Genomic DNA, 27,271 nt, shown 5'->3' with positions numbered 1-27,271 from the left:
TTCTACATCTCCTCATCTCCTGTTTCCTTTATGATCACGTGAATTGTGCATCTACTGTTGCCTCCACGAGCACGTAAATTCTACATCTACTGCTGATTTGATGAGCACGTGGATTCCACATCTACTGGTCAACGTGTTTGCAACCTTGACTTTCACTCGCGACAGGTGCAACTATACCACTGATTGATTGGTGTGTTGTTTCACGCCGCACCCAGCAATATTCCAGCTATATATAGACGGCGGTCTGTAAATAATCGAGTCTGGACAAGACAATCCAGTGATTAATATCATGAGCATCGACCCACGCAATTTGGATCGATGACATGCTTCAACCAAGTCAGCGAGCCTGACCAACCGATCCCGTTAGTCGCCTTTTACGACAAGCATGGGTTGCTGAAGACCTATTCTACCCTGGAATCTTCACGGGTCGGCAACTATATCACAAAGCACCCTGACCTGTTTTGCAAATTCCTGGTGTTATTATATTTCCAGTGATTTATTTTGTTTCTGTTTCTATAGATTTGCCGCTTTTATATTTGTGTAAACTATGCACATGGAGGTGCGACAGGTAACAGGTTTCCATTGCCCTTACATCAACACCGAGGTTCAAGTAATGCCCATGCAAGGAATTTACACACAGTAACCTCCTTAGGTAGCCATGATTTTTTACATAAATATTCTTTTCTTTGAACCCAACACATTCATTTGACTTTCTTTCCAAGAGCGTGACGTCTGTGACAGCTTGTATAACATTCTTTATTCACTTCCATCGTGTACAATAACATGTCATATATACATAAAAAGGTACACATGTTGCATCGTAGGACACGTAGGGCACATTGCATTCTTGTATATAATATATGATAATAAAATCATTTATATAGTATGTCCTCCATACATATACATACGTATTTTTGTATCATCTCCCTTAATAAATCACTCGGCACACTCTTCGTCATCCTAAATGCACAGTTACTGCATGAAGACCCATCTTCTTATGAAAAGCATCATGGAATTTTCTTGTAGGTCACTTCAGATTAATAATTTTTCTTCGGAATCTTGGTGTTGTTTTTCGTAGCAGGAATGTAATGGTACTTACAGCCTCTAAAGTACCCATCTTGCAATACATAATTCACAAACACGTGTAACGTAAGATAAAATTTCGTTTCCGAAATCAACCTCAAACATTTTCAAGATTGTATCATTAAAAGATGTATTGGTTACGATGTTTTCGTAGCAGGAATGTAATGGTACTTACAGCCTCTAAAGTACCCATCTTGCAATACATAATTCACAAAAACGTGTAACGTAAGATAAAATTTCGTTTCCGAAATCAACCTCAAACATTTTCAAGATTGTATCATTAAAAGATGTATTGGTTACGTTTGGCATGTACTAGTAAATAGGGCTGGGACGAGTCTAAATGTACTACCCGGGTACCCACCCTCCTATTACCCGACCCGACCCTACCCGGGTACCCGCTGTAGGTCTCAAGAGATAGGTACAAAATTTCCGATTAGGAAACGTTCTTTGACCGTACTAATGTCAAAATGTATTTAGATACAGGAATAAAATGATCTGGTCATGCACACACTGAAGTTGACTGAAGTTTTATCTTTATGCAAACATATAAAGTCAAAAGGAATCATGTGTTCACAGTCGGAAAGAAATGTGAACATTTGTCACTTTGCCATTAAACAATATAATCACGTGACTAACCAAGGGTCCGGACCCGGGTCCTACTCAGTACCCACCCGACCCGAGTACCCGACTTACCCGTCCCAGCCATACTAGTAAACCATATATGGCGCACGGTAAACTGTTCGTTTGGTTTGTATCTTTCACACACAAAAAATATCCAACGTCGCAGTTTGTGCACATTTTCCGCTGTCACTGTACACTTGTCAACTGTGTCAAATACATTGCTTGTAAACGAGCTATGATGACGTCATCAACTCATGCTACTTTCACTTGATATCCAGAGTTTGTAATCGAGGTAGTCCTGGAATGTGATCCCAGTCTGTCGTCCATCAGCCCGATACTTGTACACTTCTTTCTGACGCTGCCAGCTGGGAAAACAGGAACAGATGATGAGTGAGTGAATTGGGTTTAACGCTGCTTTTAACAGTATTACAGTTTTATCACGGCGTCTCAGCTTAATGTGGGAGGAGAGCCCGAAGTGATGGAGGGCATATACCACTTTGGTGAAACCCACGAGCACGGGTATGGTGCTGACAAACCTAGGAACATAATCGGGGTGAACCGGGATTCGAACCCACAATCTTGGGCATTCTGGCGTGCCCAAGGGACGCAACTCTGCGCAGCGAATCGAGGCGCCTTAGACGACTTGGCGGCCTATGGGCCGCATAATAAAAACGTAGACTGATAGATGACCGACGTCGAAATATTGCATCGAAACATTGCAGAACAATATCGACCTACTCACTAACTCACACACACACAACAAAACAGACACAAGTAACCATGGACTATGGGTGACTATTAAGTGGGGCTATTGTACCCATTGCGATCGTAATGCAATAGTAGCCCACACTATTGCAACAGGATTGCGATAGTTGTCAACTATTGCAATAGTATTGCGATAGTAGTAAACCGAATTTAAGGCTTGATAATTATATTAATCAAAGTAATAGATATGAACAAAGTGTTGCTGACAATCTCCATGTCGGCCATTTCCCTCCCTGTAGCAAACTCAACCAAAGGGAAGTAACTTGATAGTACTAGCATAGAGCAAACAATTGCAATAGTTCGAGAGTTGATATATCGTTACACTCCTACCATGGGCTGACTACGGCATGAACCCATTGATTTACTGACTAGAAACTAGGACTAGTTGATTATATGCTTCCCAGGTGAACTGCGGTTGTGCCAGATTCGAGATGACGTCACCCTACCTGCAGTACACAGCGCAGCCAATGACGAGCAAGAGAAACACCAGCAAGGCCAGGGAACCGCCCACAGCGCCACCTATAACCAGTCGATAGTCTGGAGCGAGGGCTGAAACACAATGCAGCTGCGTCTTACACTGCTTTCAAATAGTTAGTCCTCACAGTCCTCCACAACGTGATCTCAGCACTACGATTGTCGTAAGTCTATGTTAAAGTATGGGAGTTAACATCGTCTTAGCGCTAAGATCGCTCACTGGAAAGTTTTGTTTGTTTGTTGTTGTTTAACGCCGCACTCAGCAATATTCCAGCTATATGGCGGCGGTCTGTAAATAATCGAGTTTGGACCAGACAATCCAGTGATTGACATCATGAGCATCTATCAACGCAGTTGGGATACGATGACATGCATCAACCAAGTCAGCGAGTCTGACCACCCGATCCCGTTAGTCGCCTCTTACGATAAGCAACAATCGCTTTGTACCGCAAGCATGGGTTGCTGAAGACCTATTCTACCCCGGGGTCTTGTGGAAAGTAAAAAGAGTGACATTTAAGGGGGCGGTCGGGTAGCCCAGTGGTTAAAGCGTTCGCTCGTCACGCCGAAGACCCGGGTTCGATTCCCGACATGGGTACAATGTGTGAAGCCCATTTCTGGAGTCCCCCGCCGTGATATTGCTAGAATATTGCTAAAAGCGGCGTAAAACCATACTCAGTCAGTCAGTGACATTTAAGACCAGATTGTATGTCACAGCGAATCAAATGTCTAGGTTAACCCACCCAACACTAGCAACCTTAACACCTGAGATATGTAGAGTGCCCTTCTAAAAGCAATATCTAGCACCCACCGCTACTTGTTTGACACTTGTCCACACATCCGCAGAAGACTTTGAGTGAGACACGGTCCCACTGGCATATGCCGTTACCGTCACAGTAGTTGCTGTCCGCGTCACACGGAGCTGGAACCAGTCATGAATACATTTATGATCTTCGAATTATCTCAGAGAAACTAAGAGATAAACTAGAACATCATTTCAACGTAAATGCCTCTCTAAAAGACATCGAGGTTATAACCTGAGTTCTGTGTAGCCGCCTGTATGACATCTCGAAAGGTTTAAGAATTCCTTCAATGGGCAATTACAAGTCAGTGTATTAGTTTAACATGTATATTATAAGGTGTCGTAGGATCACGAGTGGTACATGGGGTTTTATGCGGCCCGCGTTAGGTTTAATACCACGAGCCCCATGTACCCCGAGTGATCCTGCTACAACGAATTTATCTTACCGACATGTTTTAATATGACATGGCGTAAAATAATTCAATAAATTCAAAATTGATAGAAAACAGCTGTTCGACTGAAGTGAGGTGAGTTTGCGCTATGTCAAGTGATTTCCATTGACTCGGAAAAAAGCATGCGGCTTTTTACTTTGAGCGGGGTATAAAGGATTTTATCTGCCTCTCAGAAATCCACGTGCTGCCTGACTTGCTCGTGGCGGGGTATAAGAGATTTATTTTCCCTTTGAGAAATGTATTCCTCTCCTAGGCAGGATCACGTGGACCAATAAGATCTGACATTCTGACATGGAGGTATGATAACTATGATTATACAACACACTTACATATGCACCTAGCACTGGAATCAGCGCCGTTGCGACTTGTTGTCATTGGAGCAGGGCACGCCATGCAAGACGTCTGTCCAGCCTCGTCCTGGTATGTGCCCACTGGACAGGGGCTGCAGGAGCTGCTGTCCTTGTCTAGGTATGCGCCTCGTTTACATGGCTCTGCAAGGATCAGTAATCATATCATTCCCCATGGCGTTGCCATGTAATGACCCCTACGATGCTTCCACGTTCTATTTTTAGATACATATGTTTACTGATACCCCAGCAAGACGGACAGTGTCGTATCTTTTTTATTCACACCAAACACTATATTATCCCAGTGCATCGACTTACCACAAGCACCGTTCACGTAGACGTGTCCCTGATTTGAACAGACTGTCTGGGACGTCACTTCCGTCACGCCGTCAAACACAACGCCATGGGCCAGCTGTAGGATAAATCATTCGTATTATTTTGAACGTTCAACATTGGCATAAAACTATAGATGTCCTTGACAAATAATGTGTATTTATTATTTATTATAGCAGCACGTGTTGAAAAAGCTATTAATGTCTGTGTTTGCCGATTTGTTACAATTGAACACATGTTCCGTTTGTCTTGTTTTTTGCAATATTTAATTTATAGGGATATTAATGGTAAACAGACTGTCTGGGACGTCACTTCCGTCACGCCGTCAAACACAACGCCATGGGCCAGCTGTAGGATAAATCATTCTCATTATTTTGAACGTTCAACATTGGCATAAAACTATAGATGTCCTTGACAAATAATGTGTATTTATAATACATACGATACACACATTATTCAGTTTTGTGAACAGAAGTTATTTTGCAGTTTCCAAAGGAATAGAACAAAATAATAACTCAGGTGAGGTGTAAACTTACGAGGGTAGGACTCTGAGAACTATCATATAGTCCTTCTACGATCAAACTGTCAGCTGACATCGTTGTTGTTTGCTCGCCTAGCACGCGCGAGATTTCTTGTCTGAAACAAATGGAAATTTTACACATCATATTAGTTGGTTGGTTGGTTGGTTGGTTGGTTGTAAATAATCGAGTCTGAACCAGACAATCCAGTGATTGATATCATGAGCATCGATCCACAATTGGGATCGATGACATGCATCAACCAAGTCATCGAGTCTGACCACCCGATCCCGTTAGTCGCCTTTTACGACAAGCATAGTTACCTTTTACGGCAAGCACGGGTTGCTAAAGACCTATTCTACCCCGGGTCTATCTCGGGTTCACATTATATTAGACAGTAAGTGCATATATAATCATGTTTCTTCTCGCACACCGCGACTCTACGAAATCGTGTAAGAGATGGCTACACTAATAAGAGGAAGAACTTATACTGACGGCACATGTGGAACGATGGTATCGACGATCAACACTCCCCCGTCCCCACACCCGTCTCGTAATGAAGACGTCACGCTGTTGCAGTCCCGATCACAGACTCCGCGCCATGTCCTGTCCACTGTCTGTATCGCCTGCTTCAAGTGGTTCTGGACTGCTATGGTTATTGCCGCTTTATTCTGGCACGAGACAACCTTGAAACGGGTTGTTACGGTAAGCGTCACCTGCTGGATTTCCACCTCGAGGCCATCTAAGAAAATACGGCATATTGTATTGAGTAAGTAAAAGAGTGTTGGTTTACGTCACTGACAGCAATATTCTAGTAAAGCGGCGACTTGTAACTAGTTAGGTCTGGGCCAGACCCCAGTGCTGGACAACGTGATCAGGTATCCAGGTAGTCGGCGATGACCAATCATAACAATTAATCAACCCGATCCTCATTAGTCAGCTCATATGACAAGCATGGGGATTCTTTGGGACTTCATCATCCCCGGAACTACAACTGGGGTATTGAGGAAATGATGCGGAAGTGCTTCAGCGGTATTGCATCTAGTTCATGATTGGGGTATCCAATGAATCTTTTTATCTTGTACGGATATATACATTCGGTGCAACACTTTCTAAAAGATGCGCAGTCGAGCACCATTTTCAATCGAACTACCAGAGGACCATGGCGTGATGGAATGAAATTAGGTCGTGGGAAGACAACACGCTTGTATAAGTAGCAACCCACCAGGACTAGGGACACAGGAGGTGCTCCCGACACCAGCAGTTATTGTGCCCGGGGCACACTTGTGACAAAATGGTTGTTCGGAATCCGACCGGAAGTAGTTCAGACGACATTTCTCACAGCGCCCGGCCACACGGCTGTAGTCTTCACCCAAGGGACAGAACTCTGTAACACAGTAAATTTGAGACCGTGGCTGCATTAAAAAAGTCTTATCTGAGTGGATACCTACCCTAATTGTGCATGCATGCTTATACACACAAGTTTCATAGCTAATTTGAATTTGAAGAAAATGTTTCTTTTCAGAGTCAAATACCTATATTTTATGTCCAGGCTATATTTCACTAATTAAAATTAGTTTTACCATGTAAGACACAATGATCCAAGTATTATATTAATTGAGTTCTGCTGTTTGCTGTTCCATATGAAGAAGTAATTCAGTCAAGGGTTCAATTTTCCGGTTAGTAACCTGTTAAGCCTCCAAATATCTGTATTTTGTTATAAGCTTTGGAATTCTTTTAATATGTAAAGATCCAACTTTCTCTGGGTCACTTTGTTCACCTGTGAAAACGCATCCATGTATAGGAGTTTTTATATGCCACGGCAGCCATATTGAAAAAGTCATTTAAAGCCATTACCTGTAATTTCTGTTCAAAATGTTATGAAATGGGGTACACGTGTAGCTACTTGTGGGGTTCGTGTGCCTTTTTCTGCCATATTTTAATGTTGACCTTTATTTGACCTTTTCAATTTGACCATGTTCTTAAACTTCTTCGATGTAAAGTTTTATGCGCAATACAAAGTGACTTCTTATTATTATATCTATCATCATAAATCTTCTCAAAATGCAATGCCTCGCACTGTAAACATCATCTCACAGGTCACGGAACCAAGAAACTTCACACCCTTGTTCCCACAAATGATGATGTCATCTGAACCTGTTCAAGGGATTCGTAGCAGCACGTATTGAAAAAGCTATTAATGTCTGCGTTTACCGATTTGTTACAATTGAACACATGTTCCGTTTGTTTTGTTTTTTGCAATATTTAAATTATATGGATAGTAATGGTAAAATCATTTGAATATGTGAAAAATATGTCCTGCAACATAAGATGGGTATTTGACTCTGAAAATTAAAATTTTCTTCATATTCAAATTTATGCATATTTATTATGTATATAAATATGCATGCATACACGTTCAGTCAGAAAACGATGCATGCAGGCAAACCATTGAAAGCCCACATAAACCAGGCAATGATCTTATTCCTTGCAACAGTTAATTAATAGGTCTCAAAACACTGAAGTGACTCACTCCTACACTTGTGTCGAGAATCAGCGCCCGTGCCTGTGGTACCGAAGCCCGGGGGACAGGGGATGCAGGCTGCACGGCGCCGCTCCTCCTGGTACGTGTCCTTTCCACAGGGAACGCATCCAAGTGTGTCCACCTGACCCCGCGTGCCAGGCGGACAGTCATCTGGGAGGGTAAAATACATAAAATACCAAATAATAAACATGAAAACATGCCGTGATTGCCGCACCTGCCTAGATGGCAGTGTAAAATAGGTAAATGTTTGCAAATGAAATATACAGGCTTATATGTTCTTATTAGTGAATGCTGTTATGGGCCGCGACTGTCTAGATGGCAGTCTAAAATAGGTATATGTTTGCAAATGAAATATACAGGTTTATATGTTCTTCTTATTGAATACTGTTCACTGTTCTAGGCCGCACCTGCCTAGATGACAGACTGGTGTAAAACAGGTAAATTTTTGCAAATGAAATATACAGGCTTATATGTTTTTATTATCAAATGCTGTTATGGGCCGCACCTGCCTAGATGACGGACTAAAATAGGTATATGTTTGCAAATGAAATATACAGGTTTATATGTATTTATTATCAAATGCTGTTATGGGCCGCACTTGCCAAGATGAGAGTCTAAAACAGGTACATGTTTGCCAATGAAATATACAGGATTATTTGATTTAATTATTAAATGCTGTTATGGGTGCATCCGCCGAGAAGACACAATCACATAAAACTGAATGTTTTTACAATCAATAAACTATATATTGCCCGTTAAACGTTATTTACCTGTAAACACATAATACTATCATCAATTACTGTGTGTATTTCATCATCTGCCACTTCATCTAACCCCCTTGTAGCTCGTTATGAGTGTTAACAGGGAGGGGTCTATACTTGACAAATGTTGTATTTACTTAACACGGGGATGTCGCACTGAACATGTCAGGGAAGATCGACCTGAATAGACTAAAGGAACGTTAAGTTTAAGTCTACAGTGAATGAATCATTTCCATCAAATGTTTACCGGGTGACATCCATATTTCTTGCTCTTCCGTAACTAGGCAACAGCACTCGTTCTTCTGTTGTTTCCATTATAATGTATAGAGTATCCTAGGACACATTTTCTATATATATTTATTTTGATGATTCATTTTAACAGGAAGACTCTCTTTCATTTGTTTACTTATCTGAACCAAAGTCCACAGCGCAATGTTTGTACAGGAGAACATGGCTGTAAGATAGCCTTATGGGTTAAGCGTTCGCTCGTCACCCCGTAGGTCCGGGTTCGATTCCCCACATGGGTACAAAGTGCGATGCCCATTTCTGGTGTACCCTGCCATCATATTGCTGCAATATTGCTAAAACGTAAATCGTTACTCACTCACTCATGTTTAAACATATTAATGCTTTTTAGTTAATGTAATTATCACAGGCAGCCTGCCACATAACACAAGTATTTTGGTTGTGTTTTTCAGTCAACAGTTTGTTGGTGTTTAAATTAGAAACCAAGAAATGAACTCTCTTTCAGTTTCCCTCCCGACTGATCCCGACTCTGACAGTCACATTGACATAACTATAAAATATCATTCAGAAAGCATATCTTCGAAGTTTTAAAATCATATAACGTAGCATCAGACAAATATTCACAGTCTTGAAATATTTTACCGGTCACGATATCATACATTTCCCCCGAGTAGTCCTTCTAGAATGGCAAACAAACTCCAGAATGTTCTCACCTCGTGCTGATGTCAGCATGTGCCGGAATCTCTTCAGGAGGGGGTTCTTTACCCCGTTACACGTGGTCCCCCCAAAGTCCTCCTGACCTAGCTCCCAGAACATGCAGCCACCCAGACCATGTTCTTTAATGTAGTCGGACTGCAACATGACGAGTATGGTATGGAATATATAGCTGATGTAAGAAGTACGTAATTTACTGGTTTATCTTGACTATGCTTAGATTCGTTAGTCCAGCCAAAATATAACTTCAAAATTCCAGCCTAGTTTTACAAGGGTGGCAAGTGGACTTTTAATGTTAACTCCCTTGCCTCGGGAAGATGGTATTAGACGCATGAGCGCCACTTCGAAAGTAAACCAATCAAACTGTCTTCATCGGCTGCTACTCTAGGGTATTAAGATTCCAAAGTCTCAGTACATGTCTGTGGAAACATTAAAGGTGGACTTGCCTCCGCCTATTTTGCAGTCCCAGCTAGTATGCTTTGTGTCACACAGAACAGCTTTGTTTATGATGTATATCTTAGCGATGACCCTTATTGGGTAATGGCACTAATTACAACGTCTAGACCTCGCCTGGACACGAGCACCAAACCGAGAACCAGTCTCTATTTAAATTGGAGTGGTGACTGGTATATGTGACTGGTTATCGACCGTTTTGTCTTGCCCAGTTTCTAATACGATCCTCTGTAATATTGCTGCAGGAGTGATGTCAACACGCACCCACTCACACTCTTCGGCGGTCACTCATACGTAAAATACGAAGAGCGTTGTCAAGTAAAGTATTAATGACATTTGCTTTCAACATTAGGGGACACGGGTGGCCCAGTCTAAGGCGCCGCGATTCACTGCAGAGTTGCGTCCCTTGGGCACACCAGAAACCTAGGATTGTTGGTTCGAATCAAGGTTCGCCCCGATTATGTTTCTAGGTTTGTCAGCACCATACTCGTGCTCGGGGGTTTCATCGAAGTGGTAAACGTCTGAGACCTGCATCACTTCGGGCTTTCCTCCTACATTAAGCTGACACACCGTGATATAACTGGAATAATGTTAAAAGCGACGTTAAACCCAACTCACTCACTCATCTACATTAACCTTCATCGACTACAGACTACATCGACTGCACAAGGACACTAAGACAGGACTCGCAGCATTGCAAGAACGACATAGAGCTAGTCTCACTTGTATCCTACCTTAACATCAACTGTTCTCAGGTTCTCGGGGTTCACCCAGTTGTTGCCGCTGTGGATAGTGGCCGTCATGGAGATGTTGTCCCACACTGTCCTCCATCCTTGACGTAGTCGCTCACAGATCTGACAGAACAGAGGTAGTCTTTGTTTGCGTGTTTATTTCTTGTTTACCGCAGCACACAGCAATATTCCAGCTATATGACGGCGGTCTGTAAATAATCGAGTCTGGACCAGACAATCCAGTGATTGATATCATGAGCATCGATCCATACAATTGGGATACGATGACATGCATCAAGCAAGTCAGCGAGCCTGACCACCCGATCCCGCCAGTCGCCTCTTACAACAAGCCAACTCGCCTTTTACGGCAGCATGGGTTGCTGAAGACCTATTCTACCCCGGATCTTCACTGGTCACAGAGGTAGTCGAAGTATGTAGGTTGTATTCGGGTGGCATCACATGTACCTACAACTCAAAAGAAGTTAAGAACACACGATTTCTTCGCATGACTATAGTTAATTTGTCTTGACCATGACAGTTTAACAAAAGTCATATGGAAAAATCGGATGTTCTTTAACTTCTTTTGAGTAGTATACTTATATACTTAAAACCATTAACTGATTCCATATATACTATTTCAAATTTAGACACACAGGAAATAAGTTAAAAAAATGTATTATATTTTATAAATCAAACACATACTTCACAAGTATGCCAAGATAAAACGTTTCAACTAATACCACAGATGTTACTGGGAAAAACAAAACTACTGTTTGACAACTAATATTTGTATTTTCGGACCTGCCTAATGCAAATAATATTCTTATTTACACTCAGGACAGCAGGCTAGTGTGCACACAACAGCGCGTACATGTGTTGTGGGCATGTATAGTGGGCAAGATATAGACACGAGTGTCTAAATACCGGAATTTAGGCACGAGTGTCGTAATCAAAGTATGACAAGAACTCGAACATAATGTTCTAACGTCGCAACAGCAGCGGAATCACAATTTGTCGAATGACGGCTACAATCTTCAGCTATGACGTCGTTTCTAGTGTGACGTCATTCCGACCTCACGTCACAGTGAGATTCGAATGACGTCAACAATGCCGTCCGGATGACGGAAACAACATACTGTTTGGTGGTGACGTTATATGACCCTAGGGCACATGTGATTTTTATCAACCCCGATATGTTTGCCCCCGTAGGTAATAAAGATGAATAATGTAATTGTTCATTTATCAGTTCAAAAAAATTCTTGGAGGTAGGGAAATATTCTGGTGTTGATATATTTTTTTATATACGAAGATAATATTCTTAGGATAATATAAGCTGTCAATGTTTACTTTATTAACAATATTGACACATGGTCATTTAGGTTTTTTTCTAGATAGATAGATAGATAGATAGATTTATCATCCAAAACTGGCTCCCACAGGAGATATCGCTTGGATGAGATCAAGCGATATCTACACTGTAGATATCGCTGCAATGAAATTACATCACAATGCTTTGCAGACCATTGTGACGTCACTGGTAACCATGACGTCACAATCAAATGACATCACTTATGACTCTGCTACTGAAGCTGTTTGCAGTACTTTATACACTGAAGACACTGCTAATTACTGTCTACAAATTGAAAAAGTTGAAAGAATGATGTTGGATGATAAATAAAAACTCACCCTCGTGTCTTTTGATATCAAATATATCAACACTCGTTGATAAAAGTGGCAAGCCTAGGAATTTTTCCATTTTTATCAACTCGTGTTGATATATTTGATATCAAAAGACACTCGGGTGAGATTCTCTATTTAATTCCAAGGTAGATATATGGACAGACAGACATCTAGATAGATAGATAGATAGATAGACAGACAGACAGACAGACAGACAGACAGACAGACAGATAGATAGATAGATAGATAGATAGATAGATAGAAAGATAGAGTTAAGTACAAGAAAATTCAGGAAATCATTAGTACCCTCTGAGAAGGATGTCACGAATTTAGAAACTGACTCCATGTTTGATGTTTACCATCTACCTGTTCCTTCACACCAAAGGTCAATGGAGAAGTTGTTCGGTTCCCCTCTGCTATTTGTGATACACGTGTATTACCTGTGGTTGGTACACTTCGGTGGCAGTACTGTTGACTTTGATTGGTTCGCCGTACATGAAGTTGCTGCCATCCTCGACGGTGTACTCACGGGCATACAAAGGCACCCCCAACACAATCTTCTCTGGGGCCACGCCGGTTTGGAGTAAGTACTGCACACTCGCGTTCTGGAACACAGTCACGTGCAGCTAATGAAGGTGGAGGCGAGTGGTGAATTGATTCCTATATCATCAATTGTTATTTCTTGATTCGTGTCAATTTTTGGATCTTAGTTGTTTTCTAAAATTTCGGTTTAAATATTGATCAATATATGCCATATGTGTCGACTACAATGACTAGAAGGTGGGTGTGCATGTGTGTAGGGGTATGAACAATCGCCTAAGGATCCGCAATTTGCTGTGTGCCAGAAAGTTATATTTGTGGGTTCGAATCCCTGTTCGCCAGTGGTTTGTCAGTACCGGGCCAGTTCTCGTGGGTTTCACCAGGGCGGTAAACGTCTAACATCTTCATCACTTCTGGCTTTCCTCCCATAAAAAAATGACGCGGTTTTATACTGTAACAGAGCAGCGCCGTTGACCCCAACTCTGCCTGACACTATTTGCTGATGTCCATACGCAGTGAGGTGAGGTGAGGTGAGGTGAGGTGAGGTGAGGTGAGGTGAGGTGAAATGGGGTTTAACGTCGCGTCCAAGATTATTTAACTTATATAGCGACGTGCATGTACGTGGGTGTGTTTGTGTGGCTGCTTGTACTAGTCCGGACTGATGCCGATTTATAGTGCTAGCTCACTGAGATACCATGCCGCAGTTTAACATGAATACCCCAATCAGGCACAGTATACTGACTCCGAGCCGACCAGTCCTTGTTTTAGCCAATTAATGCCGAGCGCCAGACAGGGTAACAACAAGTACCATATTTAAACGTCTTTTGGTATGACGCGGCCGGGGATCGAACCCCGGACCTTCCGCTCTCCGGGCGGACGCTCTACCACGGAGGCGGTCCCATACGCAGTGATCAGTCATGACCTGCTATGTTGCGTTAGTGCTATGCTTACGACGTTCAATATGTCCTCGGGTGGGTTGTCTTCGGGTCTGTTGTACAAAGGCGATACATAGTATAATCCTTGTCTGTCCGTGTCAAAGTCGTAGGCCATCAGGTTGACGAAGTCCATGGTCCTGAAATACCATTAAAGTCTGTTTACATTGTGGAGGCTACCTGCCCTTACCTGTCATGCATTATGGCTGGCACTGACTGGAGACGTGAAGTAAAGTGGGGTAACATGTCGCGTTCAAGGTTATCTCACTTATATAGTGCGTGCGTGCGTGCGTGCGTGCGTGCGTGAAGGGGTGGTGGGGTCCGGGCTTATGCCGTTTTTTTATATGACATGCCCAATCTCATTAAAATCAGATCTTAGTTCTCGCTACCGCTAAACAAAGATATGAGGACGTCCCATCAGGGGTCACGTCAGAACGACCTTTCATCCGACCAATCAGAGCGTCGCTTACCAGATCATGAAAGTGACAGTCGCAATGTGATTTTTAATCATGCAACCTCGAAAACTTTAACACGAATTTAACCACTGAATCCATACAATCTAGACCATCTATTAGCCATTCTATTAAGGTTTCAATTTTTTAAATTGAGTATTTGTCAAAATATGTTTCGAAGCGTAGTAGTCGCCAATTTGAAAACAGTGCCGTGAAGCACGAGAAAGCTGCCTTCTGATTGGCTTATGTCGACTTCTTGTCAGTCCTTCCAATGGCCGGTCAAAGTTCGCGCAAGTTCTGTCTGACGTGACCCGTAATGGGATGTCCTCAGATCTTTGTATAGCGGTAGCGAGAACTAAGATCTGATTTTAATGAGATTGATAACATGCCGCAATAAAACGGATACCCTGTTCAGAAATTTGACACTGACTCCGAGCCGACCAGTCCTTGTTTTATCCTCTTAATGCCGAGCGCCAGGCAGGGTATACCTTTGTCCTTTGGTATGACGCGGCCAGGGGATCGAAACACCGACATTTCACACTCAAGTCAGACGCTCTATCCACTAGACCAAGGAGACGATACCGGCATTGAGATCTACCTTGGGATATCGTTCTAGAGGACGCGGATTTAGGCTCAAGTGGTGATAAGGAAAGAAATATTGTACATTATGTATTCATAAACGTAGTTCTTTATCATCTCACCGAAAAACTTTCACGACTTCGTAGGCCTTCGCCATTTTGGACGGTGAAGAGGGCATAGCCGTCGACAGCAACAGACGAGGATTGCCTGATGTCACTGACTCCTCTACAAACTTCTGCATCATTGTCTGTAAAGTCACAAACAATAAACCATTAATCGATCATTCATTCAGGTAAACTTTTACTCTGATACCAAGTACACTGTAAAAATGTGTTTAGATCCTAAACACAAACTTTATTTATTTATTTTTTTCTAAACACAAACTTAAACACTCTCCTTGTCCCATTTTCTTGACATGTTTAGGATTCAGTTTAACAGATACACGTTTAGATCCTAAACACAATTTTTTTTTTTTTTTTTTTTTCTAAACACAAACTTAAACACTCTTCTTGTCCCATTATCTTGACATGTTTAGGATTCAGTTTAACAGATACACGTGGTTAAGGTCTAAATGTGTATGTGTCTATCGTAGTAATCAGATAAACTTTCATTGTCAGCTTCCTGTATGAGAGGAATATCATTAGTCATACAGCAACCTCACATTTAAGAACACATAGATTCTTAACGTCGGTGTGATACGAAGCTGCAACCTCTTGATGTGTAGTCCTATCTCTGTTATGTTCTCATCATAAGTATCTGTCACATGCCCGACAATGAGGCACACCGTCACCCACCTCTGTCACACACCCGACACTGAGACACACTCACCTTTGTCACACACCCGACACTGAGACACACCCACCTCTGTCACACACCCGACACTGAGACACACCCACCTCTGCCACTCACCCGACACTGAGACACACCCACCTCTGTCACACACCCGACACTGAGACACACTCACCTTTGTCACACACCCGACACTGAGACACACCCACCTCTGTCACACACCCGACGCTGAGACACACCCACCTCTGTCACACTCCCGACACTGAGACACACCCACCTCTGTCACACTCCAAACACTGAGACACAACCACCTCTGTCACACACCCGACACTGAGACACACCCACCTCTGTCACACACCCGACACTGAGACACACCCACCTGTCACACATCGGACACTGAGACACAACCACCCCTGTCACACACCCGACACCGAGACACACTCACCTCTGCCACACATCCGACACTGAGACACACCCACTTCTGTCACACACTCGACACTGAGACACACCCACCTCTGTCACACACCCGACACTGAGACACGTCCATCTCTGTCACACACCCGACACTGAGACACACTCACCTCTGTCACACACCCGACACTGAGACACACTCACCTCTGTCACAACCCCGACACTGAGACACACCCACTTCTGTCACACACCCGACACTGAGACACATCTACCTCTGTCACACACCCGACACTGATACACACCCATCTCTGTCACACACCCGACACTGAGACACACTCACCTCTGCCACACACCCGACACTGAGACACACCCATCTCTGTCACACACCCGAAATTGAGACACACCCACCTCTGTCACACACCCGACACTGAGACACACCCACCTCTGTCACACACCCGACACTGAGACACGTCCACCTCTGTCACACACCCGACACTGAGACACACCCACCTCTGTCACACACCCGACACTGAGACACACCCACCACTGTCACACACCCGACACTGAGACACACTCACCTCTGTCACACACCCGACACTGAGACATACCCACCTCTGTCACACTCCCGACACTGAGACACACCCACCTCTGTCACACAACCACCTTTGTCACACACACACCTGTGACACACCCGACACTGAGACACACCCACCTCTGTCACACACCCGACACTGAGACACACCCACCTCTGTCACACACCCGACACTGATACACACCCACCTGTCACACACCCGACACTGAGACACACCCACCTCTGTCACACACCCACCTCTGTCACACACCCGACACTGAGACACACTCACCTCTGCCACACACCCGACACTGAGACACACTCACCTCTGTCACACACCCGACACTGAGACACACCCACCGCTGTCACACACTCGACACTGAGAAACACCCACTTCTGTCACACACTCGACACTGAGACACACCCACCGCTGTCACACACCCGACACTGAGACACACCCACCTCTGTCACACACTCGACACTGAGACACACCCACCTCTGTCACACACCCGACACTAAGACACACACATCTGCCACAACTCGACACTGAGACACACCCACCACTGTCACATACCCGACACTGAGACACACTCACCTCTGTCACACAACCACCTTTGTCACACACACACCTGTGACACACCCGACACTGAGACACACCCACCTCTGTCACACACCCGACACTGAGACACACCCACCTCTGTCACACACCCGACACTGAGACACACCCACCTCTGTCACACACCCGACACTGAGACACACCCACCTCTGCCAGGAACGTGAACCTCTCTCTGTCCGTGTCGTTGCTGCCCCTGTGCGCTGGGTACTCCCAATCAAGGTCAAGACCATCAAAGTTACGATCTCTCAAGTACTTGATGACGTTGTCACTGAAGTTGGAGACTTTGGTGTCGTTGCTGACAATCTCGACAAATGGCATTGAGCCGTGTGTCCAGCCTCCTACCGCCAACATGACCTTCAATCCAGGGTTCGCGACCTTCAGAGAAGTCAGCTGCTCATAGTTGCCTGTAACATGGCCGGGTGGACGCCATCTTATTTCTTGGATTTTTTTCCTTATTTGGGAACTGACAATATCTTTTCATCATGAGCATATATAGATGGTTTACAACAGGTCGCTTTATGTGGCATTCAAAATATCATCAGGCGTTCTACATCGTTAAACATGCCACTGTTAAGCTATAGTATGTGTTTGTGTACGCTACACGCTTGTAAAACGATAACCCTGGCAATACAGACATATGCTGCCTACGGCATTGCCTGGAAGTCGGGCCAAGAAAAGTCGGGGCAAGAAAAGTCGGGCCGGGCCGGGCCAGCGGGTAATACTAAAAATATATTGCAGAATAATAAAACGAAACGTACATAACTTGGCAGATCTCAAACGTCCACAAACGTATAGTTTTGCTCAATTAATTGAGTTTGAATCAAAATATATATTCAACAATGTAATAAAGTGATAGTTTTGACTATCGTGAGTCTTCGTGGAAAAGCCAGTGTCTTGACTTTGTGTTTTCTTTGATGAGGCTTCTCACCGACCTTAGCATGTAGGGTCGTGATGCGATTTACTCGCAATCACTTAATTATGCTGCACGTTTTTGGTTTGTGATTGTTCATTAATGTCATGTGTGTCTGTTGCATCAATAATATGTAGGTATTGTCGTCGATAATGGAGAGATCAGCCTATAATAACCTTGGCTCGGCCCGACTTTTGAGCGATGCCAATTTTCCCTTGGACGTAGAGAATAAATAACAACTAACCACCCGGTCCGTCGTCGTTCCACTCGTACGGTGCCATGGTGTCCTCCTCTGGCAGCACCTTAGAGAAGGCGAAGATGTAGTGGGTGCACAGACTCGGTTCGGTGATGTTGGCAGCGGTAAACTTCAGCGTCCCGGCACGATACTGGCTCCAGTTTGTGAAGTAGCATACTCGTTTGAAATCTGCACGTGTACACACACCTGAAACATCATCTACTGTACTCTACACGTGTACACACACCTGAAACATCACCTACTGTACTGTCCACGTGTACACACACCTGAAACATCATCTACTGTACTCTACACGTGTACACACACCTGAAACATCATCTACTGTACTCTACACGTGTACACACACCTGAAACATCACCTACTGTACTGTCCACGTGTACACACACCTCAAACATCATCTACTGTACTCTACACGTGTACACACACCTGAAACATTATCTACTGTACTCTACACGTGTACACACACCTGAAACATCATCTACAGTGCTCTACACGTGTACTCACACCTGAAACATTATCTATTGTACTCTGCACGTGTACACACACCTGAAACATCATCTACAGTGCTCTACACGTGTACTCACACCTGAAACATCATCTACTGTACTGTACACGTGTACACACCTGTTACATCATCTAATGTACTCTTCACGTGCACAAACACATGTTACATCATCTACAGTGCTCTACACGTGTACACACACCTGAAACATCATCGGCAGTACTCTACACGTGTACACACACCTGAAACATCACATTACGGTCACATGACACATTATCCAATAGTAAATAAGATCAAATTGTATATTACCCATCAACAAAGCCGCCACAATGACAACAAGTAGGTGCATCACGCTGAGGGCACTGAAAAACAAAACATGTTTCTTTTATACATTTCAAACGTAGATATCTATTCATTTAGAACTTGTATCTTGACACATTTGACGTAGCTGGGGTTGGAGATAATTCAAACAATAGTAATTTGTACAAATAAATGGCTTTATTATGACAGTTATATATGACATTAGCAATAAAACAAATTGTCTTGAACTTTTTTGAACATAGTTATTTGAATAGATACGGTAATACGATTACAAAAAGAGAAATGTGTATAACAATAAACGACGTATTTTATGTTGTTCAGTTTACTTTTACATATTCTAATGTTACAGCTTTTTTTAAATGCAAATGTGTTTTCGATACTGTATTATATCAATGCCGTAAATGCTTAACTAAATTATTGACGTAACATAATGGTATTTACTTGAGATTACCCGTGTGTATTTACCACTATGGACCTGCTCTTGCTATGTAATGCAATTCCAAGACTTTATCCATATTGGCATATCAACAGTTAATGTACAAGTGAACTAATCCACTAATATTTATACGTACTATTCACGTGCATTTTCCTGTGCGATATAATACACGAAATATAAGTTTTTGTTCAGGAATTTGAAACATTAGTATAAATACGTGGAACGCTTAAGGCACAATGTTCAATGCTAGATGTGTTTAACTAACAAAACAACATAAATCTCACCTCAACACAGAGAGAAGACAGCTGAGTCTCTCATAGTGTTTATTCTTGACACAATGAAGTACCTACCACTGGTTATACAATATCTACCACAGTGTGCACAGGGACCAAGCCTTCTGTATGACGTATTAGCCTAATGTTTAACCTTTAATCTGAATCTGTCAAATGGTGTATTAACTACCAATATGTTTTAGATACGTAATGCGTTGGTTAATATCACTTCCTGACTGACATTTTCGACTTAAACATGATGGTGCGTCCGACCATACTCAGCATGTTACGGTCTCGGACGTAACCCTTGCCATGGCGGCTGAACTGAGTTACATAATCCAGAGTTACTGGTTTGTGACTGTCAGCTACGTCAAGACAAGGCGTCCAGCCTGTGTTGTATGCACATGAATGTCTTTGATAAGTCACTGTCCTGTATGCTGGTGTGGCGCCCATGATGGTGTAGGATACGCAACCCGTTTGACAAGAAAATGGCGTATGCCATTACAAAGACATCGTATGCAATTGTTGTCTTTTTACTTCAAGAGTCTTTGTTATGTTATCTGAACATCTATGAGTTTTGAACGCGATGTTTGGATCAGTGTCTGTGATATAAAAAAAAGATATGTCCATGATTTGGACAGCGTGGGAGAAAGGCCTTGTTTGACTACAGGGCTGTGGAGAAGCACCTGCTGACCTAACACGAATGGAGGTTCTGATGATTTAGCTCTTGACGCTCCTTGTCTATTTGTTGACTTGCAGACGTGCAGTCTCGAGATATAGATTCGACAACCTTCAGGTTGTCCATGAGCTGCATAAGATGCGTTTTACCAAGTGTTGGCTTTGGCGTGAGTATAGTTTCAATTGGAAGAAGACATGTATCTTTGCCAAGGAGCATGTGCCATGTATGGGAAGTAACCAGTTTATTGGCACGGTGTCTTACGCATTGACATCATACCACATGGAGACCTCATTAAAAGCTCAACATATGTTGGGTAATTCTTCACTCACCCTTTGGAATGACATCACAGCTACAAGAACATACTTATGCCCATCCTTTGTTTGAGGGAGAGACCCAATAATGTCAACATTCAACCGGGAAAAGTTGTCTTTAATAGGCTCAGGTACCATTGTTTTTGCTTATTCGGATGATTTGATGTATGCTTCAACATCTTGGTACAAATGTGGCCAATCGTATAAGGTCAATAGGTAGCATCCCGACCAAAGTGGCATCCACCTGCTTTTGAATCAGACTAAGCATAAAGCAGGGATTTCCTGTCAGCTATAGGAACTGTCAGTTGTGTGACCATTAGCTGACGGCCCTTCTTGTGTCCTCCAAGCTTTGGCAGGTTGAAATTGTATCAGGGGAATCATGATAATGGTATCAGATATTCAATGACAGGCTTGAAATCTGGCGAACTGCGCCCTCTCCCAGCGAGAATGTTTACAGGAATATCAATTTCAATGGTACGAACTGTTGGTCCTGTTGGAATCTCATATTGATAACAGAATGCAACGCACAGTTCTATTTACGATGCGGAAGAAGATGTCACTACCTTCTGACCAGTTGAATGAGGATTTGCTGAAGTTGAACATTCAGGTGAAATCCCACAGCCAATATCTGCACAAGTAAGCTGACTGGTAATCTTGTGATGGGTTGTTGATGATTGATCTGAGAGTAGTGTTGCAACCCTTCCATCATATGAACACGGGACTGGTTGCTGATTTGACTGGTTGATGACTGAGGTGGAGTTAATAGAGGTGGGGGATGGGACAGGGAGATCATCAGTGACAGGTTCTGTGATCTGTGCAAGGTATGGACTGTGAGAGACTGCATCAACACATGTATTAGTTTTAAGTGCTTTATGTTCGATTTCATGATCATATTCCAGCAGCATGAGAGATCATCCCGGAAGACGGTTATTGGTGCCCTAAAGGCATTTCAGAGTAAGAAGAAACGCTATTCTCGTATTCATTTAAACCTTATATCTCTTACACACTTAATAATTGCATCTCTTTAATTTAAAGTTTGATTTCTTGTACATTTAAACTTGTATACTGCATACATTAAAAACTTGTATCTTTTATTCAAATAAAACTTATATATCTTATAGCTTAAAGCGTGTCTGTCTCATACATTAAAAAAACCGTCTATCGCGTATTCATATATATATCATGTAAACGTCTTTATTATGAGGAACAAAACAATGAGTTCCTCATAATAAAGAAGCTGACATCCATAAATTTTCTTTCTTAAATTATATTTTGTATTCATTTAAAACTATATCTCTTATACATTTAAAACTTTACAATAATAATTGTATATGCCCATGATTTTAAGTTTCCATCTAGTATTTATTAAAAACTTATATTTCGTATTCATTTTAAACTTTAATATCATATTCATTCAAATTGTTGAATCTTAAAGATAGTTTAAATTTATATCGTTTTTATTTGAAACTCACATACGGTGTCTCGTGTGCATAACATGAAAATGACGAGTGCTTTTGACACTCACAGAGTAACAAAGTGTTGAAGCAAGGTACAGTCCTCTCTAACTAAAACAACAATGTAGGGTGTACCCTGTTAGATCCGTGGCGACTAGTCTTGCGTAATTTGTTTCGTTATTCAGGTCGGGGAGTGAATTAACATTGAAAACAGCAACAGCAATGTTTCAGCTTATAGCAACGAGAAGACCCGATGTAGACGACAACATCTACTGTACAAGAAACTAATAACCGACAACCATGACAACCACAACAACTACTACCACCGCTACTACTGCAACGAAAAATGTTGCTGGTTATTGGTCAAGAACCAGGACTACCACAGCTACAACTGCTACAACTGCTACAACCACTGGTACTATTACTGTAAAGAGAGTCAATTTGTCACGTCTGTATTTATTATAATTAGAAGGTTTCTGGTCATATTTATATATAACCCTGAAGGAAAAACGTGCGAAATCAAATGTCAAGATCTTATACGCTATTATGAATCGTTTGAATGATATGAGCATGTGCAAAGTCGTAAACATGCTATATTTCAAAGAATGAAAATTCACAAGAACTTCGATATGCTATTCTTTGTCAACACAAATAATGTTAGTGTCGAATTGACTGAATAACAAATCAGCACGGAATACCTTGCACCTTTGACAAGGTAGCATTTCAATGATTGAAATACCATTTCTGTCTGACAGTGATCTTTCCAATAACATGGGAAACGGTTCGTCCTATGTGAACAGCCCCTCAATTTATTTGCATGCCTCACCAAACTCTCCACCAGACTGTATGACCTGAGGGACGACTATCCAACAGTTAACTCTCCACAAGACTGTATGACCTGAGGGACGACTATCCAACAGTTAACTCTCCACAAGACTGTATGACCTGAGGGACGACTATCCAACAGTTAACTCTCCACAAGACTGTATGACCTGAGGGACGACTATCCAACAGTTAACATTTCACAAGACTGTATGACCTGAGGGACGACTATCCAACAGTTAACATTTCACAAGACTGTATGACCTGAGGGACGACTATCCAACCGTTAACTCTCCCTTTAAGTCAAGCAATGTTCTAGCACTCCCAGTCTTTGGTGTCTATATTCACAACACTTGAGATACAATCGATCATGCTCTTTCCACGAACATCTCCAAGAGCGTCACCCGACTCTTACTCAAAAGTTTTTTGGTCCAGGTTACAGCATTCAAGGCCTCAGTAATTTTTTCAAAGGTGTTGTGGTAGACATGTGGAGGACATTTCCAGATTGGACGCATCAGTGATATAAATGATGTCCGATGCAATTTCCTATTTTAATTTGTACCATATGTTCCCCAGTTTTTTAGGTGAACAATTGACTTGCCTTTGCATGTGTTGGTGACGGGTGTCACCGGTGGGGCAGGATACGCTAACCCTTTTGCTAACATCCTCTCTACTGGACAATCATATACACATCCTCACGATATAGTCGGAATCGTAATTTGGATTCCGCTTATAACAGAGATTTTTAATGAATATGAAATTGGTATTGTCGCTTTTAGTATACAATCCACTTAACAGTGAAAAGTGAAAACGCACGTAGAGATACCTATACACTGCGAGCATACAGAGAGACATGTGTATTGGCATATAAATTCACTAAGAAAGATGCTTCCATGACGGACAAGATAAATATTACACCTTGCCAGTTGAGTGTGTATTTTTATAAAGATATGGAATTTTATAAAAAGTTAAAAAAATAGACTGTAATGTCATCAAAGTATACGCTCTTGCAGGCTATGTAATAATACATCTAATTTGGTGAACCCTGAAGTATTTACTCTTTGCTTTTGAGACGACCTTCTTCTTAATCCGGATTAAACAAGACACCTGCAATACTGATTTCGCACGACATCCCAGAAGCGGATTAGTGAAAAATCAGTGTATCACCGCCCTGCGAATGAACCGCTGAGGGAACTCCCTTATGACTCTGTTTATACCATCTGCTGTGACGTAAACCATATTTAGAGGCCAACCAACGATCTGCGAGGAATCACGGATTATCTGACCTTAGTGAGCGAGTTGTATTAATCCTTAGCCTTTGGCAGATAATCCGGAATTCCTGGGATTTTATCGAAAAAAAATAAATTGTCACAAAAAAATGTTTGAAAAAAATAATCATACTTCAGTCTCCATACAAAATCACATGCCTGGAGACAGCCTATTGTTCAGATGATGTAACGCAATCAGTTTGTGTCGTCAGGTACAATGTATGACGTCACATCGTATTTTGCCTCAACATTCAAAGACTGTGACGTCCTAAGGCTTCAAATGACCAATCAGCAGAAAGAATCGCTAAAATGCACATGTGAAACAATCGAAAAGTTATTTCAGAATTGGCCTTCACTTTGTGTGAGTTCATTGGAGTATGAACCTTCAGAGGGGAAGGGCCAAACTGTATGAACAGGGCTTCTGCAAATGATAATGACCTGAAATATGATTACTATTATTATAGTTATAATGGATAGAATCTGTAGGTTCTCCCAAAATGATCAAAACAATTAACAACAGCTTAAGTTATATTAGTTGCTGCATTCAAAACTTCACACCGGAAGTCACTGATTTAAGCCCCCGTTACACCATCAAAACCTTTTATAAAAAAAAAAACTTGGTCAAAGAAAACTTGGCGGGAATTATCTTGCCAAGATGGATGCTACTGACAAAGAATGTTTTGTTGTTGCCATGTGTATTTTGTGTATTGTCATGTTGAAAATGCGGCGTCGGGGTGGGTAAAGGCATATTTGGTCCCGAGAATGGCCAAATCAATTAATTCTGACATCTCTTCAGTCCAAAATAGTTGGCTCATTTTGACTTGACTCATTGCACTTCCGGTTAAAAAGGGGTAAATATTCCTTGCATTCTGATTGGCTAAATTAAATCAACATCACCAAACTTTGATCAAAGTTTGACGGGAAATAGGCTCGGTAACTATTCCATCAAAGTCCGTCAAAAAATTGTCAAAGTTTTTGACAGCATATTACACTATCAAAAACTTGGTCAAAATGGACTTTGACCAAGTTTTTTTAATCAAAGTTTTTGATAGTGTAACGGGGGCTTTGCAAATAGCAACGTCATATAGCAATAGAATAGTTAGCAGCCCGTCGTTAGGGAAAAGCGGACTGTTGTCACGTTGCAGTGGCCGCAGATTTCTGATAACATGCGGGCATGTTCATGATAATTCTGTCTATTTTAAGTATAATGGGCATATGTCATGTTAACCATATCCGACACCGTTGTACCTGCATAATTTCCGTTCAAACCGTATTTGCCACTGTCATATCCGTCATATTTCCTGTTGTGTTATATAAACCAATGTTATGTAAGCAATATAGCCTCTTTGGCCACATACAGCACTGTTATGTAAGTTATATCATGTGTAACTATATCCGACACCGTTGTATTAATATTATTTCTGTTCCAACCGTATTTGACTTTGATATATCAGTAATAATTACAATTAAACTATTAGACTCACACGCGGACCAATCCTAGTTTATCAATACAAAATATTTGTACCTTTGGAACGTGTATAGGTGACTGAGTATACTTACTATAAAATAACTGATTATAATGTGTCCACAAAAATTATAGAGCTACCAACACAAATTATTCGTGGGCTATATGTATTCAGCTAGCAGTTGTATGTTAAATAGTGATCACAAACCGCAGTCCTTTTTTACAGAAATATGTATCCGTACCTTGTGTAGAAAACTTATATACGCAATAATGCCCTTACCTCACTTTGGTAGTACGTCCTTTCGCAAAGAGATACCACCTCTGTCTGGTCTATCAAGGGCTTATCTATTGACAAACTTGCTCATGAATATCTTCTGTGTGATGTATTGACACTACCGCTCAGAGGCTGCTACCTCCGCACGTAGCTTCATCCTATTCAGAAACGTCCTTTCAAGTACCGTAGCACCCGACGTTATCTGAGAGGCTAACTATTGAGTGCTTCTTTAATACAAACACGAAAGTCCACGAAATCAGCAGTGACTGTTCATCCTTTTCTGTCTCATCTCCTTTCACCCCTGATGGACGCCGTGTTTATACATCCCTGACCTCAAAGCTTGAGCAAAGCCCATACTTACTGTCGACATTACAGCTAGACATGATCAGGATCGACAAATATACCCCTTCGGACCAGACCGTCACAGGTATGCGTACCTGATACAGTATCCATTACCGTTCAAAAATACAGGTGCTTGATACCGACCTGGTCCTTCTCGCTGATTCCTTGCCGTGGGACACTACCTAGTGGTCGTTTTAACCTACGCACAATACAGTGATTGTGGTCAACATAGCAAATGATTTCGGGTAGGCTTTTCGGGATTAATCATGGCTGATTTGTTGTTGCCTGAAATGACTCATTGACTTAAGTAGCGGTAGGGTCCAGTGGGAAGTGCGTTTGGTTTCTTCCCTTCTCTTTTGGCAATATCATGCAAATGTGTTTTAATGCTGAGTATGTACACCAGAATATTGTACGTATACTTCAGAACTGACTTTCAATTTGTGTGAGTTCATTGGAGTATGAACCTTCACAGAATGAGGGGGCGGTCGGGTAGCCCAGTGGTTAAAGCGTTCGCTCGTCACGGCGAAGACCCGGGTTCGATTCCCGA

General features: G+C 42.1%; 1 protein-coding gene across 2 annotated transcripts; it reads right to left on the bottom strand.

Annotated features, from left to right (window-relative positions):
• Nucleotides 1-740: 740 nt before the first annotated feature.
• Nucleotides 741-26,765, bottom strand: LOC124132686 (acidic mammalian chitinase-like). 2 transcript variants are annotated; one of them, XM_048400892.1, is made up of 19 exons: nt 26,389-26,765; nt 19,390-19,442; nt 18,567-18,764; nt 17,560-17,816; nt 15,148-15,272; nt 14,014-14,134; nt 12,963-13,127; nt 10,846-10,965; nt 9,658-9,796; nt 7,926-8,087; nt 6,618-6,779; nt 5,888-6,134; nt 5,411-5,510; nt 5,172-5,222; nt 4,860-4,953; nt 4,524-4,685; nt 3,752-3,862; nt 2,916-3,018; nt 741-2,069 (listed from the first exon to the last, which is right to left on the bottom strand). In XM_048400892.1, exons 2-19 carry the CDS (start codon nt 19,427-19,429, stop codon nt 1,952-1,954), a joined length of 2,475 nt encoding a protein of 824 aa, XP_048256849.1. In that variant the 5' UTR covers nt 19,430-19,442; nt 26,389-26,765; the 3' UTR covers nt 741-1,951. The 2 variants fall into 2 exon arrangements, with proteins under 2 accessions (XP_048256849.1, XP_046352701.2); XM_046496745.2 differs by lacking the exon at nt 5,172-5,222 and having other exon boundaries at nt 26,389-26,764.
• Nucleotides 26,766-27,271: the final 506 nt, after the last annotated feature.

This window comes from Haliotis rufescens, unplaced genomic scaffold (assembly GCF_023055435.1).
Source record: "Haliotis rufescens isolate VD_foot unplaced genomic scaffold, xgHalRufe1.0.p SCAF_20, whole genome shotgun sequence".
Taxonomy (NCBI): domain Eukaryota; kingdom Metazoa; phylum Mollusca; class Gastropoda; order Lepetellida; family Haliotidae; genus Haliotis; species Haliotis rufescens.
The sequence above is the reverse complement of the archived record's forward strand: the minus strand, read 5'-3'. Positions and strand labels throughout refer to the sequence as shown.

Bases quoted from the DNA above. Each gene is read 5' to 3' on its own strand.
- LOC124132686 (XM_048400892.1), bottom strand. From the start codon at position 19,429: ATGCACCTACTTGTTGTCATTGTGGCGGCTTTGTTGATGG. The intron at 13,128-14,013 runs GTAAGCATAGCA...ACTGTGTTCCAG, and splicing joins CCGAGGACATATTGAACGTC to AACGCGAGTGTGCAGTACTT. The intron at 9,797-10,845 runs GTAGGATACAAG...GTCATGTTGCAG, and splicing joins TGAGAACAGTTGATGTTAAG to TCCGACTACATTAAAGAACA.